The following is a 20,614-nucleotide window of genomic DNA, read 5'->3' as shown; positions in this document are numbered from 1 at the left end:
GCAGGCTCTGGCTGGGGACAGTCTCACAAGGAGCCGGTCAGGTTGCAAAGCACTGAAGAGGTGAGAAAAGCACCATATGGTGATTCCTGGGCACTGAAATGAGCCTTGCTATGGACGCACCTGCACACAACCCCCAGAAGGCAGCTGTCCTTGGGTGTAAAGGAGGAACTCTCCCGTGGTTTTATTTTAAAGGGGTTTTGTATACGTTACGTATACAAAAGGCCTTGCAGGGCTTCTGCTGTGCTTTGGGCTTTTTCCCGTGGCCAGGTTGCAGAATTAATGCCCAATTCCTGCTCTTTGCAGCATGAAATTGAAATGTGCTTTAAAGCTGGGAGAGCATTTCGACACAGACATATAAATGGTTTCAGTTTATTGTTTCCTCTGCAGTGGACTTCAATGTGAGTTCCATTTAACTGGCTTTACACAGAGATTTGGGGATGTGACGGGCACAAAGATCACCTGTGTGCAGTCAGCTGACACCTAGGGGGACTACCCCAGGCCCTCGGGCTCTTACCTGTCTGGGTCCGAGCGGTATTGTGCCAGGCTTTTCTGATAAAGAGAAATCCGCCTCATGTCAAGCCCCAGGGTGACAAAGCTTAGGAGGATCACGCTCAGGTCCACAATGTTGCTTTTTCTTGTGAAAAATCTCCACCTCTGCTGTTTGAGCTGGCGACCCTAGACAGACACCACAGCCGCTGGTGGTACCGCTGCTGGCCGCAAGACCTGCCAGGGCTCCTTGGTGAAGTGCTTTGTTTGGGTTTGGGTTTTTGGGTCATACCCCCGCAATGTTCAGGGGTTACTCCTGGCTCTGCACTCAGGAATTGCTCCTGGCAGTGCGTGGGGGACCATATGGGATGCCAGGGACTGACCCTGGGTCAGCCGTGTGCAAGGGCAAGTGTCCCACCCATTGTACTATTGCTCCAGCCCCTGATGAAGTGCTTTGAACATTCACAAAGCACTTGGCTGGCACCTAGCAAATCAAATGTGACACAATGGGTCACAGTCTTCGTTCTGGGCTCTCATCACTCAGCGAGTGTTCACAGGAAGGTTAGCTTCAGTATGACTTTCTGTGAATCACAGGTGCCTCCAACAAAATTTTTTAAAATTACATCTTTCATGGGTACACTGTTAAGTTTTATGCAATGAGAAGAAACAGACTTATTAAGCTTGAAAATAAAAATATTTGGTTATTAAGCTTGAAAATAAAAATATTTGATTTAGGACATTACGCTTTTAGGTAATTTGGGTTTTGATAACTGGGCTCATGATCCTTTCAATCTTTTGCTATAATTTTAGCTGGACTACCATAAATCAATGCATAAAGTATTTCCACAGACTCCCCTCTTTTTAAATAGTTCCATATCCTGTGTGGCTCGGGACCCCCGAGGCCACCTGCAGCCCTGCCAGGGGTGTTCTGTGTGCAGACTCACAACCAAAATGGGGGCTTCAGACATTTTAGACATGTTCTCCCAGCCCCAGGTTTAATTCTTAAACTGCAGAAATCTCGGAGAGATGACGGGAAGTAAATTCAGGCCTGGAATTGGCCAAAGTCTGAGTCATTCTGAGGATTCAGTGTGATGCTCCCCAGATTCTCTCCGGCAACCCCCTAGACTCAACTCTGACATGCAGCTTTCAGCTCACCTGTATGAAGGTATAGTAACAGATCAGCAAGTAATAGATGCTTTGTGGGATGATGAACCAGGCAAGGTCCTTCTTTGACGCTGGGAGGGGCGTTAAGCTTTCCAGTCTCACGGAGGCAGAGAAAGTACCTGAGAACAAAGAACATCTGCGGTCAAGAGTTCCTAAAACTGGAGCCCTCTTCCTTAAAACTGGGTTTGAGAAGAACCCCCCTTGGTCAGCACAGATTTCAAACATGCTAGGGTCCCAGCACTGCCCCCAGAGTTTCTCTGGCTGTCATGGGGGGCGTGTGTGCAGTGCGGTTGAACATGTGCTGCGTTCATGAAAACCTGAGAAGAGACCGCTCGCTCACCCTGCTTCCGGCAGCAACTGACGTCCCCGCCATTTGCTGTGCCACCTCACCGTGTCAGCATGAATGCAGAGATCAGCAGACGCATGATGCTGTTGTATGATCCTTGGTTTGCTTTTCGGCACACCCAGCAGTGCTCAGGGATCACTTGGCAAGGCCATATGTGGTGCCGGGGGTGGGGTGGGGTGGAGGTGGGGGTTGAACCTGGTTTTGCTGTGTGTAAGGCAAGTGCCCTACCTACTTGTGCTCTTTCTTTGGCCCCTTATATTTTTTTCTTATTTTGACCTATTTTAAATTTTTATAAATTTAAAATAATAATAATTATAAATCAAGCTACCGAGAGTATCTCACCCGCACAGCAAAGCCTGGCAAGCTACCCGTGGCGTATTCGATATGCCAAACACAATAACAAGTCTCACAATGTTACTGGGCCCGCTCGAGCAAATTGATGAACAACAGGAGGACAGTGACTGTGAATTATAATTCATTATAAATTTTCACACATTAGCAAGGCATTTTTGTTCAGAGGTTGTGAGTGTGTTGTATGTGTGGTGGCAATCGAGTCCAAGGCCTGAACAAACTAGGCTCTGCCACTGAGTTACATCCTGGGCACATCAGGGTATTTTTTATTTTTTTGAAGGTCACTGTCACTGTCACTGTCCTCCTGTTGTTCATCGATTTGCTCGAGCGGGCCCAATAACGTCTCCATTGTGACAACTGTTACTGTGTTTTGGCATATCAAATACATCACGGGTAGCTTGCCAGGCTTTGCCGTGCGGGCGAGATTTTTGAAAGTACAAAAAAAAAATACCAAAAACAAATGGACTGAGGCTGGATCGATAGTACAGCAGGTGGGACCTTGCCTTGCACGCAGCTGACTCAGTTTGATTCCAGGCACCGCATATGTTTCCCCAAGCACCGCCAGGAGTGATCCCTGAGTTCAGAGTCAGGGGTGAGCCCGAGCACTGCTGGGTGTGGCCAACCCCTGCCCCCCAAACAAATAATCAAATGTGATGACAGAACAGAAGCCTGAATGTAGAAGCCTTTGAGAAATTTAGTTCTTCTGTATCCCCCCAGAGTTTCTGGAGAATGTGCTCCAGCAAAATGAGTAAGTGAACAGGAGAGGAAGCCCTGGGCTCTGGCATGAGTAGGCGTGACCCCCAAACCGAAAACCAAAATCATCGTTGGGTGGGCTGTCTTTGTTCTATATTTTCATGGTAACAGAGAAAGAAACCGGGCCTTCTGAGATAGAGAGAAAAGGGGTCTCCCGTACCCACGCTGTTGGCCTCCAGAATCAGGGTGACGGCACAGAACAGGTTCACATTCGCACTGAACACCACGAATTCCACAAAGAGGCTTTTGGTGTACTGGTCCAGCCAGCGGCTCTGTTCAAGATGCTGCAGAACCCTGAAGAAATGCAGCCCGTCAGAGCCAGCTCCTCCCCGCCCCCGGGGCCCCGGGAGTCAGGCTCACCGCAGTGCTGCACTGGCGTTCCTCCCCAGCCGCACCGCGTAGCCACCGCCTGAGGAAGTGGTCAGCTCGCCAGCGCTGGGGAAGCCCCCTGCCCGCTCCTGAGGCTGGTAATGCCAGATGCTGTCTGGGTCTGTGGTGTTCGTGTCTGGGGGCCCCCAGTGCGCCCCGTAGTTCTCCGTGTCCTCCTGATCTGGATGCGATGGCCTCACTTGTTCTTGGATAGAAGCCCCAGGAAGGCAAACCTGACGAAGTAGGACATTGCCCAGAAGAAAGGCGTTCCCGTCCGTAACAAATCCTGAGGAGAGAGAACAAGAAACTGATGCAACTACTTGGAGGGCAGAGAGAGCACTCAGGGGCTGAGTGCAGGCTTCGCCTGTGGGGGGACTCTGCTTCAACCCCTGAAGCCGCATGAGCCCCGAGCACCCCCGGTGGCAGCCTCTTAGCATCCCTTAGCAGAGAGCTGGGAATAGCCCCTCAGCGGTGACAGGGCTGGACCCAAATCAAAATAAATAAGCAACTTCACTAGGTCACCAGAAAGCATGCACACTTTTGCCACTATTATTTCTTTCTTGGTTTCTGGGTCACACCTAGTGCTGCCGGGATCGAATCTGGGGATCAGAAAGAAGACCAGGCTGGCTGCACTCCCCATTTTTGTCAAATAAAGTATAAGCAGTCTCATCTAGAGCAATTAGGCCATAATATGGAAGAAAAGGAAAAGAAGGGAGATTATCACTATTTGCAGACGATATGAAGACACTGAGAAAACCCGGAAGGTTCCCACTACAAAACTACGAAACTATGGATGAGCCAAGTGACAGGTTACAAAATAAACAAAACTCTAATATATTCCCATATGCAAACAAGAGAGAGGATAATCACTAAGCAAACGCTCCTGGGGATGGAGTGATAGTACAGTTGGTGGGGAGCTTGTCTTGCTTGAGGCTCACCTGGGTTCAGGCCCCAGCACCAAGAGTGATCCCTGAGCACAGAGCCAGGAATAAGCCCTAAGCACCATAAGGTGTGACCCAAACAAAACTAACCAAAAAATCCTGTTCAAGACAAAAAAAAAACAGGAATACATTTTATTAATTTTTGGAGATTGAACTCAGGTCAACTACATGCAACACAAACTCCCTTAACCCCTGTACAATCTCTGGCCCTGAAAGAATTTTATTTTTTGAGGGGGACATAACCAGAAGTGCTCAGGGCTTACTCCTGGCTCTACACTCAAGGATCAACTCTGGTGGGGCTCAGGGTGGCTGCGTGCAAGGTAAGTGCCCTATCTTCTATACTATCTCCACTGCCTAGAATAAATTTTAAAAAGTAAACTTGTCAAAAATTTTAAAAGCTTTATAGAAAAAGGGCTGGAGCGATAGCACAGCTGGTAGGGCGTTTGCCTTGCACACAGCCAACCTGGATTTGATTCCTCTGCCCCTCTCGGAGAGTCTGGCAAGCTACTGAGAGTATCTTGCCCCCACGACAAAGCCTGTCAAGCTACCCCTGATGCATTCGATATGCCAAAAACAGTAACAACAACTCTCATAATTTGTTATGAGACATTACTGGTGCCTGCTCGAGCAAATCGATGAACAACAGGGGGGATAGTGCAGTGCAGTGCTAATAGAAAAAAAATTTTTTAAGCTTAAGTTATTGCAAGAGAAATTTATTGGATCGTGTTTTATTTAGGCCACTCCCAGCTCAATGCATGGGGGTCATTCAGGGTACAAGCTGGATGGTCTCCTTTTTCCTGTTAACCCCTAGGCCAGCCTGAACACAGAAGGCGCTCAGTGTGCGTTTGTGGGACAGGCTGGAGAGCCGTCAGGGGAAAGACCATTCCGCAAGTGTCCGAACACCTCCAGGCAGAGATCTACGGGCCTGGTCCTGTGTTCCAGCTACAGCCTTTTTAGCTACCCTGGGTTCTGCTGCCCAGGCAGGCATCCAGTTGGAGGGGCCACCCCAGGAGTAAAGAATTCTCCTTCTTGGGCCAGAGAGAGAGAGCATAGGGGTCAAGGCACTTGTTTTGCATGTAGCTGATACCCAGTCCATCTCTGGCACCCCAAATGGTCCCCAAAGCACAAATAGGTGTGACCTCAAATCAAACAAAGGAATTCTCATTCTTTTCTTTTTGGGTCACACCTGGCAATGCACAGGGGTTACTCCTGGCTCTGCACTCAGGAATTACTCCTGGAGGTGCTCAGGGGACCATATGGGATGTTGGGAATCGAACCCAGGTCGGCTGCATGCAAGACAAATGCTCTACCCGCTGTGCTATCGCTCCAGCCCCTCTCAGTCTTTTTTTACAGACGTTTGATCCCCTTCAAGTGGACAGACATAAACAAAAAGTGACAGAGACGGGGTCCAGGGTGTGGCCCATATGGTGGACAGCTCCCTCAAGGAGGCAGCTAACCTCTCTCCAGTGTTCCCAGCATCATGGGAAGGATGCTGGGGAAAACTATCACGACCCCAAGTTCTCACCTCTGTACTCCCCATATAGGTTAGGGAGGAGCGTGTGGTGGGCCCAGGGGTAGAAGTGTTTAAGGAGTTTGATCTGGGAGAATCGGTGAGAAAAGCTCTTCCGGAGAGTTTGATGGAGATGAAACCTGTTAGGGTTCTGTGCAGAGTAGACCGTGGTCAGCAGCAAGACGAGGAAGAGGATTTGGACTAGGGAGGGAAGAAGAGAAGGAAAATTGTAATTGGAGGTGAATTTCAAATCCTCCAGATCTTTGAATTCACATCTCCTCAGCCTAGAGACGAAAGGCTCAATGCTGTCAAAATTTGACCAGTTTCGACCTAGAGAGCTAGCTCAGAGGGTCAAATGTGTAGAAGACCTGGGCCCATCCCCAGCCTGGCCCACCAAGAACGACCAGGAGCAATCCCCCCACCCCACCAAATGCCGAGCAGGGCAGGAGTAGCCCCTAAGTACCCCAGGGTATGGCTTCCAAATAAGACAAAAATGGAAGTTTCCTTTGGTTCAAGATAGTGACTATTTGGGGCTGGAGAGATAGCACAGCGAGTAGGGCATTTGCCTTGCACGCGGCCGACACGAGTTCGATTCCCAGCATCCCATATGGTTCCCTGAGCACCGCCAGGAGTAATTCCTGAGTTCAGAGCCAGGAATAAGCCCTGTGCATTGCCGGGTGTGACCCAAAAAGAAAAAAAAAAAGATAGTGACTATAACCAAACCAAAGCAGCTGCCTGTCAATAAGGCTATGTATGTTTTACATAGTCTCACAATTGTTCTGACATTAATAAATTGGGTCAAATTCCTCACAGAAACATAGAGTATTGGGGGCTCACGTGATAACACAGTGGGTGCCCTGGATGGGCTGACCAGGATTCCATCCCCAGCATCTGGTCCCCTGACCCCGGCCAGGCGTGACCCCTGAGCACAGAGCACTGCTGGGTGCTTCCCATCTCCCAAAATAGTCTTGGGACTCAAGATAATGCTTAGTGGTAGAACATTTGCTTTGGGTTTTTTGGTTTGGTTTGGTTTTGGGGTGACTCCCAGTTGTGCTCAGGGCTTACTCCTGACTCTGCACTCAGAGGTCACCCCTGGTGGGTCTTGGGGGTGGGGAACCATATGAAATGCCAAGGACCAAACCTAGGTCAATTATAATATTGCTGTGCCCCTCCCTTTTTTTTTTTTTTTAATTTTTGAGGAAGAATCTGACAAAGCAAACACTCAGCCTGCTGAGCTGTTTTCCTGGCCTCCTGCCTGGCATTCGTGAGGCTGTGGGCTCTACCCCTAGCAGCACGACCAAAACCAAACAACGCCAAACAGCAGCACCTTAGACTGTAGTTCTTAGACTGAAATGTCCTTCCAAATCTCCTGTGTCCCTGTCACTGTAGACTGCTGAAAAGGGAGAGCGTGAGAAACAACATCTTTGGTCCAATCCTGTGAGGTGTGGCCTTGGAATGCTGCACTCATGGCACTGATTCTTTTCCAAGAATTTGAGGTTTTTCCCCCACCCAGAAAGTATGTAGGCTAAGTTTTGTGATAATATTCTGTAGGTAGAGAGAGTGACCTATTCGAACACAGAATTAGAGTCCACAGTGTCAATGCCACCTTGTGGATGGGCATCCCGAGTTTTCAAAGGTTTGTGCCGAAGACTTCCAGGACCAGTCACCACTACTCCGCACACCTGAAGGTACCGGCAGAGGAACAAAGGCAAGTGGGTCCCAGGGCTAAGATCTCCAAGCCTACTCAGATCGGGGCTGAGCATCCTCCACCCAGATCCTCTGAATTCCAGTAGGTGGGGGTCACATCCAACAACTGGCCCCCTGGTGCCGTGTAATCCCATCAACGGCCAAGATTCAGAGACTATAAAAATCAGCTCCTGGAACCGCGCGGCCACAAATGCGGCTGCGCAACATCTTATTATGACATCTTATTATCTCATTCCTACTTTGGACAAACTGGCAGGCTACCAAATGTAACCTGCCCAAACGGTAGAGTCTGGGCAAACTCCCCGTGGCGTACCCAATATGCCAAATACCCATAACAATGATGGGTCTCATTCTCCTAAAGAGCCTTGAATATAGCACTTTCTTAAAAATCTCAGGGCTGGGATGAAGGAGACGTTACTGGGGTCTGCTCGAGGCAATCGACGAATAACAGGATGGTCGTGATTCGTGCCTGTGTGTGCATGCTGGGCGCTGCTGGAAGGACCCAGGGCTCCCCCCGCATGCTGCCCCCTGACCTGGCCTCCAGTACTCTGAGTGCTTCCTGATCCTGAGCTCTCTGAAGATGCAGTTCCCTTTCCCGTTTTGCTTTCATTCTCGCTGTCCCTTTTGGCCACGTCAGCTCCCCTTTCCCTACCCAAAATCTCTCCCGTCTGTTTCAACAGTTTCTTCCCCTTCCAGGTCCTCTCTGGGCGCTTCACTGGACTGTCCACAGCTGGTGCAACGTAGATGGGGTCATTCCTGTTCCTTGAACCAGGTAACGAAGGAGGACATGTTGCTGGCAAAAAATTCAAACAAAAGCTGTAAGCTGTTGTATTTCTTCTGTGTACCTTCTATTAAATGTTGAAAAAAATTAAGTGAGCCAATTAATTTTGTCACAAGACGCTTCTCCAATTACCACGGAGAACTCTAGTCCAACATGGTGGGAGGGGTGCAAAAAGCAAGTGACTTGCAGAGGCGAGGTTGCCTGGGGCCACCCCACGGGCTGAACATCTCGGGCACACTGCAGACTCTGAGCAACTCTGCAGCTAAAGCTTGTGGGTGAGCACAGAGGAAAATGGGGCACATGAGACCAGCTATGTAACCCCACAGAGCAGATGTGGGAGCTCCACCTGGCCAGGTGTGGCACCATAACGACCAAACCTGTACACACCAGGCCATGTCAGCAATCTCTGTGACAGCAATGGAAAGTGAAGGGGGAAAATAAAAAAATATATAAAATTCCAATCTACCGGAAGCCATGCTTTTGTTAAACACAATACAGCTCACTTGAAAAATGAAATGAGGGATGTGTAGCACACACATCTCATTTTAAGTGGTTCTAAGAGGCTTGAAATTAGTCTGCTTAAGTGCTCTGAAACTTTCTAAATGTGCTTTCCCTTTCCCTCTTTGTCACAGGCTGGAGATAGATAGTGCCGGCCCGGCCTCTGGCACTTATGCTGCTGGTGTGCATGTGTGTGGAGTAACATTAGCATCAGAGAAGGGACGGGAATTGTGTTAAGAGGCAGAGTCTCAGGTGGGGCCAAGTTACTGCATCTCAGACAGTTGTAGGAGAAGCCAATGACGGGGATCTCTGGACCACACCAGGAGTAGCCAGAGACTTGGAAATCAAGATGGAAAGAAAGAACAGCAACATGACACAGGAAGCATGGGGATGAAGAGGGAGAGGATAATACTGGGGACGTTGGTGGTGGAGAATGTGCACTGGTGAAGGGATGGGTGTTCAATCATTGTATGACTGAAACTCAAACATGAAAGCTTTGTAACTCTGTCTCATTCAATAAAAAAACAAACAAACAAAAAGAAATAGCAATTCAAGAACATGGAAATGAGAGCTGGGAAGAGGGGATGAAGTCAGAGTATTAATTCGGGGTGGGATTGGGGGCCACACCTAGGGGAGCTCAGTGGTACTGAGGGGCCAGGGATCATGTCATACGGGGGATCCAACTGGGCAGACACATGCATCATGAGTGCCTTTCCTTGAACTATCCTTCGGGCCCTGAGGGATATTTTGTGGAGATTCTGGAGAGCAAACTCAGGGACTCAGAGAGATGAAGCACGTGCTTGCCACTGAGTTGCACACCTCAGAATCATGATGTTATGTCACGCTGTGGAGTTGGCCTCACCCGGCAGTGTGGTGTAGAGCCCCTTCAAGCTCAGTAACTGAGCATGGGGACTTAGCAGGGATTTTGGGACTTCTCGGACATTTTTAAGGAGTGACTATACGCTTAATTGAACTGGGAAGGGACCGGAGAAATGGCACAGGGTTAAGGAACTTGCCTGAGTGCAGACAACCCCAGTTTGATTCCCAGCCCCATGTGTGGTTCCTCCGAAAGTAAAAAGTAAAGTAAAGTAAAGGCCCTCCCGTTGATCATCGATTTGCTCGAGCGGGCCCAGTAACGTCTCCATTGGAGACTTTGTTGTTACTGTGTCTGGCATATCGAATACTCTCGGTAGCTTGCCGGGCTCTCGGAGAGGGGCGGAGGAATCGAACTCGGGTCGGCCATGTTGGCCGCTTGTAAGGCGAACGCCCTAGCCGCTGTGCTATCGATTCCAGACCTCCGAAAAAGCAAAGAAATAAATTTGTAGGCCTGGCAGATAATAGTCAGGCACGTTTAGTCTGAGATTCCTGCAGTTCGTCCGAAGCAGCCGGTGAGTCACCAGAGCTATGACGGAAGAACCAGGAAGGACAGAGATGTACAACAGGGGTGGGCACTGACAGGAATGCATAAGACTGAATGGCTTCTGGTGAATGACTGACTGGCTTCTGGTGCCAGTCCCCGTCAGCCCTGGGCAAAAGGAAGGGTGACGTGCTGGCTAAAGGCAAGACCCATGAATGGACAGATGTGAGCCTAGAATTCCACTGTGCTGATGTAGCCTTCTCCTCGCCAAATGAGAAATTAGCAGAGAAAACTACTCGAATCACCCAGGAGTGCCAGGATCCTCTTTGTCTGCCGTTCCTTCTCCTCGTCAAACCTCGGCATCCTGTTCCTTGTCAGTGAGAACCACAGTGTGACAAAGAGGATCTGCAACGAGAGACCAGGAGACCCTAGGCAGGAGCTACCTAGGACCTGAGGCAGTGACATTATGGAAAAGTGAAGGTTAAGGTGAATCAATCTCAAGTGCTTGTTATTATCTGTTTGGGGGCCATAACTGGAGGTGTTCAGGGTTACTCCTAGCTCTGTACTCAGATATCACCGTCAGATCAAACTGTGGACCAGGACCCATGAATCTGCATTTCCCAAGCTCCTTGCCACATATGTGACCTGCTTCTCTTACCTTCACTGGCTGGCTGATGAAGATATTCTGAAGAAATGATAAAATCATTGAGATGACCCAGCTGGTGGCTTGGTCCTTGTTCAGTTCCAAGCTATAAAGTGCTGTGAAAAAGGCAGCGACCAGGCTGGTGACACTCAGAAGGATCCAGCTGACGTACGTCACCCATCCAGGCAGGTCCTTGCAGAGGGGGGTCTTTCCTTCCTCAGAGCTCAGGATGGGGAAACTGGTGGAGGCCCTGCAGAGTAGAAGTGTAAGGTAGCATCTCCCGCCAACAGCTGAGAGGTTTAGGAAGGTCACGGGATGAAACAAGCCTGCCTTGGGGGCATCACCTGCCGGGCCCCGGATCAGCGGGAGGAACGTGTGTTTCCAAAAGTTCCTGGACTCTCCGCAGCTGGCCAGCTGCAGCTAAGAAGTCCTGGGTGATCTGGGCGTCCCCCAGTGTTTGGAGCGGACCTTGCACTCTCTGCAGAACCCTCAGCAGGTAACAGCGGAAATGAAGGTGATTTTCGGGAGCCGCTGGAGACAGATTCCAGGTTGGCCCTTGAGCAAGCAAAAGGACTTCAACAAAAACCGTAATTACTCATAGAGATGAGCGACTCATTAATGACTGAGGAAATTACATCTCCCATCGGTGGAGATTGCATCCAACACCCACCATCATTACGGTCTTTTCTGGCATGTAAAGAACTTACAGTAAGTTGTCAAATTTTGGACGTTGAACTAGAGATGTAGAGAACCTGCTGCTGCTTCTTTCAGAATGTCGTGCCTGTGACCTAGGCACCTGGGATTTCAGATTCCACAAATGACACCCTCTGGGGTCCCGTAGAAGATTAAGAATGAGGGGCAAGGGGCTGAGCTCAGTGAGTCCTGCTTTCCATGCGTAAGATCCCCATATCCACCTCATCATCGCCAAACAAGAACGGCAAGTTTCAACACCCCCCACACAGAGCAGAACAGTGAGGAGCTGATGTGGAGAAACTTCTAGGCTTCCTCTTCCTATACATTCACAGAACACCAGCTGGACTCTCGCAAAATCGGCAGAGGGACAAAGCAGTCAGCTCTGAGAAGGGGCTCGAGGCTCTTGGGCTGCCTCACACCGGTGGGCTACACTGAGAGCAAGAAGGAAAGAGGGGTGCAGGGGAGAGGCTGGACCTACAGTGTGCAGGGTGCTTGTCTTGCACACAGTCAGCCCAGCACTCCATGTGAAACTCTCCAGAGTGCAGACCAAGGAATAAGCCCTGAGCGCTGCTGGGTGTGTCCTCAAAACATAAACAGATGCTCAAGTCCGGGGAAGGGCAAGCGACTAAATTCTTACTGTTACCATTTTCCTGATGGCAGCCTTGACTTTCTAAGTGAAAGCACACGAGGTTGGAGAAAAGCGTCACCAGTTTGTTAATGTTATGAGAACTCCATGAAGACTGCTCGCCCTCTGAGAGTAAGTACGCGTTTCTCCTCAGCAGGAAGCCCACGGTTTCCGTCAGCTCCTGAAAGTGGCAGCAAGATGGGAAAGGTCAGGCTGTGACTGACCTGAACCCTGGCTCACGGTGGTCATGTGGTCGATTCTGACTCCAAGGAGCAGACATGGAAACGGGTGTTTCTCGACCGCTTTTGTGCTCTTGAGCCCCTTCTGACATCCTGTGGGCCCTGTTCTCTCTCTCAGTTGGCCTTAGCCATGCCCCCATTTTACACGATTTTCACCTAGGGCTTCCTTGGAATATGGAGGCGGGGGCTCCAGGGGGCCATATCACCCCTGTTGAGAAACGCTACAGTAAATAGCTCCAACTTCTCACGGTGTGTTTTTCTGAAGGAGGTTGCCTCACAGCAGCTTCCAAACTAGTTTTCTGTGAAACTAGAGAACCAAGGAAGGGAGAGTGAGCACATGTGTGTGTGTGTGTGTGCACGTGTGCACTTTCTTTGGGGTCCACATCCAGTGATGCTCAGGGTTTACTCCCGACTCTGTGCTCAGAGATCACTCCTGGTGGGGCTTGGGGGATCATATGCCAGGATCGAGCACTGGTTGGCCAAATGCAAGGCAAAGATCTTAACTCCTGTACTATCTCTCTGGCCCCAGAAGGGAAAGGTATTTTATTATTACTATCATTTTTAAATTTTGGGGGGTATTTTTTGGGAGCAACCATACCTAGTGCTACTCAGGGGTTATTCGTGGTTCTACACTTAGGAATCACTCCTGGCAGGCTTGGGGGACCATATGGGATGCCAGGGATTAAACCTGGGTTGGTTGCACACAAGGTAAGTGCCCTCCCTGCTATACTATTGATCCGGCCCCCAAGAAGGGAGCATTTACTCCAACATTAAAGCTTGGAACAACTCCAGAAGTCCACTCCCCACTCACATCTAGTCCTCAGAATACTTCAGAACAAAGTGACACAGATGGAGCCCTGGGACAGGAATCAGGGACAAGCTGTTGTGGGTAACAAGGTCCCCAAGAACCTTTCAGCAGACTCTTCCACCTTGTGCAACACGGTGCATGTCGTGGCCCCCAAAACGTGGCCCCACGCTTACCTCTGCTACCCGTGGGAGGGAGAGAGGCTCGAGAGACGCCTCTGCGGGGCTGGCGCTCTGCAGCGGAAAGAGAGGCAGGGGCGCCTGTGGCTGCAGCGTCTGGAAGAGCTGCCCAATGACCAGGTTGATTGGGAAGAGGATGACAGCACTTTGGATGCTGACACACAGCTCGGACCAGGTCACCGTGAATGGACCCACTGGAAAGAAAAGCATCACATCGGCCGACTGCCTCAATAACGAAAGTCGCCGCAAAGTCACTCTCTGACAACAATAGCTGAACTATAATAAGTACTTCTCTTTTTTGTGTGCTTTTTGGGTCACATCTGGCCATGCACAGGGGTTACTCCTGGCTCTGCACTCAGGAATGACTCGTGACGGTGCTCAGGGGACCATATGGGATGCTGGGAACTGATCGCATGCAAGGCAAAGGCCCTACCCGCTGTGCTATTGCTTCAGCCCCACTCGAAATATTTCAAGGACAGAAAGTGATAGGGGCAGACAAGCCACAGGTGTGTTCCTCTGTTAATGAATGAGACCGTGAGAACATCTGTCAAGGATTCCGATGTTGGAGCAGCGAAGGGAACACGGGGGACTCGGGGGACCGGAGAGATAGCACCATGGGTAACAGGCTCGCCCTGCATGTGGCTGAGCCAGGCTCAGTATCCCCAACATCCCACATGGTCCCCCAAGCACTGCCAGAGTGAGTCCTGAGCGCAGGGCCAGAAGTAACCCCTGAACACTGCTGGGTGTGGCTCAGAAAACATAAAGAAAACAGGGGCTCCTGGTGCGTCTGACAGCAGTCTGGCCCGACGCACCTTGCTGGCCTCGCTGGACCGCGGCACCGCTGGTCCTCCAGAACATGGTGTTGGTGAGCATGTTGCAGAGGAGAAGGGCTGCACCGCACGCCAGCCGCTGCACCCTGCTGGCTGGGCTCCAGGGATGGTGAGTGGCCACCGAGAGCCACAGGCAGTCCTGCGTGAACTTTTCGACGATCATGGAGGAGAACAGGTGTCTGCAAAGACACGAGGACAGGCGTAAGACCGTGTTCTGCGAAAGACAGGGTTTATCGGCTACACAGCACCGGGCCTGCCACTGTTCAACCCCGCAATGATGCTGAGGTAGGCTGAGATTAAAGCCTTTGGAGGAATTGGGAATAACCGAAGTTATTAAGTGGCCCAGGAGTGGTTATTCCAGAACAATGGAGAAAGAGCAGTCAGCACCTTGGCATTTCAACCAGCCCAGCTCTGATTCCCTTTGGCTGGCACCAGAGGAATTGGGAGGACAAGAGTCTTCAGCCAAGATGAAGACCAGTAGATGGAGGTCACCTCCTCCTGCAGGCAGGGGCGTTGGAGCCCTTAGCAGACATGTGCCCAGAGAACTGGGCCACTGATGGGCACTGATGGGAACTGATGGAAAAGCCTACTGTCGTTGGTCCTTATCTAGCCCTGACTTGGAGCTGGCAGCGGTAAGAGGGCCTGAACAAGCTCTCCAGAGCCTTCAGGGGCCTTGGTTATGCTTCCTAGTTCCCAGCTGTGGGGGCAGTACTCGCCAAAAAGCTTAAAAGAAAAAGCTGGAAAGTGAGACATTGCTGGAGTTTTTAAATACTCTGACAAATGCCCAGGTGTCTAGAAGGTCACATGCATGCCCAGGGCTGTGCTCAGAGGGTATTCGGGAAAGCTTTGCCCTCTTACAAGGGCAACCTTGAAGCACTCAGCAAGGAGCACAGCTTAGTCAATGCAGAGCTGTTCACAAGTCTCACTGAGAGTTGAAGACATGCCCAGAACTCCAGCCGCCATGGGAGCAAACGGTGGCCCACTCATTAGCCACTGAACCAACTGAGAAGGAACTTTAGCTGCCAGATGTGACAAAGAGCACATACAAAATCAGTTCAGAAAAGCAGACACCACTACCAGTACGAGCAGTGAAGACTGAGGGAAGGTAACTGGTTTCGAGTTGCCATGCTCTAGTTTTAAATTTCTGGCCCGGCCAAGCCGGGTTCGATTCCTCCACCCCTCTCGGAGAACCTGGCAAGCTACCGAGAGTATCTCGCCCGCACAGCAAAGCCTGGGAAGCTACCCATGACATATTCGATATGCCAAACACAGTAACAACAAGTCTCACAATGGAGACATTACTGGGCCTGCTCGAGCAAATCGATGAGCAATGGGAGGATAGTGCTACAGTGCTAAAGTTTTTAATTTGGGGGATTTGGGGGCTATAATCTGGTGTTCAGCAGCTATTCCTGGCTCTGAGCTCAGGGATCACTCCTGGTGGTGCTCAGGGGACCCCCTGCAGGGGACTGAAGCTAGGCTGGCTGTAGGCAAGGCAGTGTCTTAACCCCTACACTGTCTCTCCAATCCACATTATATTATTTAAAGGGTTTTAATGTCTGATTTTTAGTAAAAAAATATCACAAGACACAAAAGCTGAAGAGGCCAAGACACTGTTTTACTAGACTAGACAAAGAGTCTCTCTCTCTCTCTCTCTCTCTCTCTCTCTCTCACTCACTCTCCCTCCCTCTCAGGCATTCCAGGACCTCCCCGTGAATATTGGCAGAAGCAGCACTCTGAGACGAGGGCCAAGTGTGGGGTGCAATTTTGGCTCTTTTTGCTGGGGGTCATCTGAGCCCCCCAGCATGGCTCAGAGGGAGCCAAGGTGCACCCAATAATGTCCAGGAGACCATGTGGTACCAGGGATCAAACCATGGTTACCTGCATATGAAACATTTGCCTTAACCACGGTGCTATCTCTCCTTTAGACAACAACTTTAAATGAACTATTTTACACATATTTAAATAATTAAAGGAATCAACTGAAAATAATATCTCATTAGAGTATATAAAGACATAAAATTATTTATTCTTATGGCGGCTACATCCAGTGGTGCTGGCCAGGAGCAAACTAGGTTTGAATCCACAGCACCATGTATGGTCCCCTGAGCACCAATGAGAGGGAGGGAGGGAAGGAGAAAGGAAGACGCGAGCTCCTGAAACGCATTTTGCAGGAATACCTGAAAGAAAAGAGCTCCTTCTCCGAGACAGGCAGGAAGACCCGGTCACGCTCACCATCTCCAAGGTCCGTGGCCAGCCAGCAATTGCACAAGAAGTGCCATTTCTTTTTAGCCATCATGTCAATGACAATGACCTGGCTCACGTACCTGTGACCAGATAGAGGAGTTACGTTGGGAGGTGGCATTTGTAAGAAGTCATATTGACCTGGGAGATAGCTAGGCTGTCAGGGCCCATAGCTGGCAGGTGAGCTCAGACCCTACATATCCCACCCAGTGGAGTCCTGGACACCTCCCATCCCTCCCCCACTGGGTGTTACCCTCCAGGCCCCAGACGCTCTGAAGACCCTGGTGGCCCCTGAACCATCCGGTCTGGTTGGCCCCGTATCAGCACCGGGAGTAGTTCCTCAGCCCCCTGGGCCCTGCATGAGTGGCCAGGGGAGAAGTCACCTCCTGTCAGCATGTCAGTGAGCGTCAGGGACTGCTTCTTTGTATGACAAAAGCTCAGAAGTGAGAGTTGGTCTCATCTCACAGTCCCCACCACTAGGGGAGTTCCAGAGGCTTCTGCCGCCCATGAGAAGTTCAGCACATGAATGTTCCTGGCCCATCCTGGCTGCCTCTCGCACTGCCCTGCGCTTCGTCCAGCTTCCTTCCCCTCTGCTTTCTGTTCCGCCAGGTGGAGACAGAGGTGACTGCACCAGCAGCGGCAGCATATCCAGTTCAGGCCCATGGCCTCCTTTTGAGATCAGGCCTTCTCCAACCACAGTGGCATGGCTTATTGTGAGCCTGACTTCTCCCCGAGTAGTGGCTGGTTTCGGCAGACTTGTGTCCGGAGCACCCCACCACTCAAACACTCTGGCCCCACTATCTGACTGCACAGGTAACCTCCTCCTTTCTGGCATGGTAGTATTTCCTCAAGAGTCTAAATTTAGTGTCATAAAACCATGCAAAGCTCTCTAGTCAAAATCCTTGTAGAATTTAATGTTGAGAGTTATGTTCTTTGTGAGACGTGTAGTTTTCGTGATTTATTATTTTTGTAGTGCTGGAGTTGAAACCCAGCACCAGGCAGTGCAGGTCTCTGCTGAGAAACCACAATCGCTCTGTCAGGATCACATGCCAAGTGCCTTAAGCCTTGTCTATCTCCTTGGCCCACTGAATAGACTAATTTGAGGTGGGGAGTTCTTTGGGGGGCACACTCAGTGGTGTTCAGGGCTTACTCCTGGCTCTACACTCAGGAATTACTCTGGTGATGCTTGGGGGACCAAGTGGGATGCTGGGGATTGAATCTAGGTCAGCTGCATGCAAGGCAGATGTCCTGCCCACTGTAATAACACTCTGGCCCACCTAAACGTAAGTTTTTTTTTTCTTTTTGGGTCACACCCGGCAATGTATAGGGGTCACTCCTGGCTCTGCACTCAGGAATTACTCCTGGCGGTGCTCAGGGAACCATACAGGATGCTGGGAATCGAAGCGGGGTTGGCCACGTGCAAGGCAAATGCCCTACCCGCTGTGCTATCTCTCCAGCCCCTAAATGTAAGTTTTAAAGACACTTTTTATTGTCAGATATCTTTATGATCTTTTGAAGCAACATTTCATTGTTATTATTTTGTATCCACCATCATGACAACATTCCATGAAAATGTCAGAAAAATAAAACTCTCATTGCACTAGCCATCAGGATTGGTACCGTTAATGCTTGATATTTCTTTCTTGGGTCCCTCTGCAGACAGCGAAGGTTACTATTTTGCCTTTGGGACTTCTTGTTACTTACTGTGATGCTGCTGCTTTTGCCCAGAGGGCTGAGGATTCGAAGAGAAGAGCCGGGCCAGTACCACGGGTGCTTACCAAGAGGGGCTGGCCCCAGAATTGTCATGCCAGAGCCGCAGGCTGTGCAGGTTTCCCAGAGAGGACTGGGTGCAGAGGAGGAAGACATCCAGTCCCCCACGCTCGAAGACTGCCTTCTGCGAGTCCCACAGGTGATGGGGATTACTCCGTCCCTCGGAACCGTAAAGGGTGATCACCACCTAAAACTCGACGAGGGAAGAGAAGTGCAAAGAGTTCTAGAAGGGTTCTTGGGGGTTATTCTGAAGAAGTCAGAGAAAACTGCGCTATATCCGTGCTTCCCAGGTGGGCTGTCACTGGAGTGACCTGGGGCAGGGGGTGATGGCAACCTCAGTGCCGTGGAGATGCTTAAAGAAGGAAGATTTCCTGAGGGTTCTGAGAGTTTTGTGTGCCCCCCATGCTCCTCTCGACCCCCAGGAAGGAGAGAGCAGGGCAGATCTGTTTGGGAAGCTCTGACTTAGCTGAAGCCTGGTGTCTTAGACAAGTGTGCCCAGAGATACTTGCAGGGCTGTTCCCAGGACTGAGTATAGCAATAAAGTGACTCCCAGGGAGTTCTGACTTCCTTGTGGATATAAAAGCTTAAGGGCAGGGAGAGTGCAGAGTTAGGGCACATGCAATGCGTGCACCTAGTCCCCAGCTCCGGGACCCCACAAGTACTTCTCGGGAGACCGTCTCTCCCCACAATAAAGCTGGGTTTCACATACTGATGTCTTATTTTCATACTAGAATAAATTCATATTTTTCTGGTTTAGTTTTTTCCCCCAACCAACAGTCCTCCTGGGGCGTGTTTGGTGTTGCTCCTGGCTATGCTTGGGGGATCTTGTGGTGTCAAGGATCAAACCCACACTTTCCAAGTGCAAAGCATGTGCCCCTGGGGCCAGAGCCATAGCACAGTGGGGAGGGTGTTTGCCTGGCACGAGGCTGACCCAGGTCTGCTCCCCAGCCTCCCGTATGGTTCTCCCAACCTCCCAGAAGGAATTCCTGAGTTCAGAGCCAGGAGTAACCCCTGAGCATCTCTGGGTGTGACCCCAAAACAAGAACAAAATGAACAAAATGAAACAAAATCGGTGCCCCTGCCCAGTGAGCTCTTCTCCAGCCCTTAGTTTGTTTCCGAGGTCATAACAGTGGTTCTGGGGGTCATTCCTGGCTTTGTGCTTGGGGGTTGCTCCCAGTGGTGCTCAAGGGACCGTGCCAGGGACTGAACCTGGGCCTTGGCATGCAGAGTGTGCACCGGGCACTGAGCGATCCATCCAGGCCCTAAGTTAACATTTTTAGTGGTTTTCTGATGGTTTATACTGTAATCTATTCTGCAATAAAAGCGTTCTGTCTAAATCATGGTCAGACCTTAGTTACGTGGATCACCGGGGTAAGAAGTGGGCACAAGCCACTGGACAAACAGCACCAGAGGCAGAGCTGCCCCAGACCTTCAGCAGGCAAGAAACAATGAACAGCGAGCTGCTATGTGTGGCAGCCCCCATGTGTAGAGGCTTCTCAGACCAGGTCCTGGAGCTAGGGACTCTCGGTGTCTGAGCCCGTCTCAGCTGCCCCCCTGCACAAGGCCACAGAGCAGAAGAATCTCGGTCACCTTGGCGGTGGTGGCTGCCCTCCGGCGATAGCCCGTGTGCACCTGAACCAGGTAGTGAAACTGCCAGCCGGGCTCATTGTCGGCCAGGACAGTGATCTTCACCTGTGGGAAAAGCAGAACCATTGCTCGTGTCACAGAGGCGTCCCCCGGACTCCTTCAGTAGAGACACGGGAGAATCTGCTGCTGCCGTCTTGAGAGTCAGGAGAAGCCCGAGTGAGGCCTGGCCAGAAGGCACCTGAGGAGCTGACCTGAGTGAGGCGGTGCCCTGGGGGTGGGGGTGGGGCGGGCAGGAGGGCGGAAAGGCAGGACCTCGTCACACAATTCCGCTGGCAGGGCCTGGGCCTCCAAAACCTTCCCACCCCCTCCTGATCCAGGTGGGGTGAGCAGCTAGTATAGAAGACACCCAGTTGGACTTGAATTTTATTTTATTTTATTTTTTTTTTTTTTGCTTTTTGGGTCACACCCGGCAATGCACAGGGGCTACTCCTGGCTCTGCACTCAGGAGTTATCCCTGGCAGTGCTCAGGGGACCATATGGGATGCTGGGAATTGAACCCGGGTCGGACGCGTGCAAGGCAAACGCCCTACCTGCTGTGCTATCTCTCCAGCCCTTGGACTTGAATTTTAGTGAAAGCTTTGGAGGCATACTCATACAAAAGATGCACACAAAAGGAGAGGGCAAAAAGGGGAAAAGATGTCCACGAATTTAAAATTCAAATGTAATTGTAATCTAAAAT

At 50.6% G+C, this 20,614-nt stretch overlaps 1 protein-coding gene across 1 annotated transcript in view; it reads right to left on the bottom strand.

Moving 5' to 3' along the window:
* The window catches only part of PKD1L3 (polycystin 1 like 3, transient receptor potential channel interacting), a 43,920-nt gene that overhangs the window by 2,764 nt on the left and 20,542 nt on the right, over positions 1-20,614 (bottom strand). The window contains exons 12-26 of the mRNA XM_056136135.1: positions 19,879-19,980; positions 18,297-18,475; positions 16,455-16,601; positions 14,260-14,456; positions 13,445-13,641; positions 12,243-12,405; positions 11,251-11,320; positions 10,922-11,156; positions 10,569-10,668; positions 8,280-8,420; positions 5,936-6,121; positions 3,461-3,755; positions 3,261-3,394; positions 1,642-1,769; positions 515-675 (exon numbers count right to left, since the gene is read on the bottom strand). Coding sequence (XP_055992110.1) covers positions 515-675; positions 1,642-1,769; positions 3,261-3,394; positions 3,461-3,755; positions 5,936-6,121; positions 8,280-8,420; positions 10,569-10,668; positions 10,922-11,156; positions 11,251-11,320; positions 12,243-12,405; positions 13,445-13,641; positions 14,260-14,456; positions 16,455-16,601; positions 18,297-18,475; positions 19,879-19,980 — 2,435 coding nt within the window. The remainder of the gene's footprint in view (positions 1-514; positions 676-1,641; positions 1,770-3,260; positions 3,395-3,460; positions 3,756-5,935; positions 6,122-8,279; positions 8,421-10,568; positions 10,669-10,921; positions 11,157-11,250; positions 11,321-12,242; positions 12,406-13,444; positions 13,642-14,259; positions 14,457-16,454; positions 16,602-18,296; positions 18,476-19,878; positions 19,981-20,614) is intronic.

This window comes from Sorex fumeus, unplaced genomic scaffold (genome assembly GCF_029834395.1).
Source record: "Sorex fumeus unplaced genomic scaffold, SorFum_2.1 ptg000122l, whole genome shotgun sequence".
NCBI classification, from domain to species: Eukaryota; Metazoa; Chordata; class Mammalia; order Eulipotyphla; family Soricidae; genus Sorex; species Sorex fumeus.
This window is presented reverse-complemented; position numbering and strand designations above follow the sequence as displayed.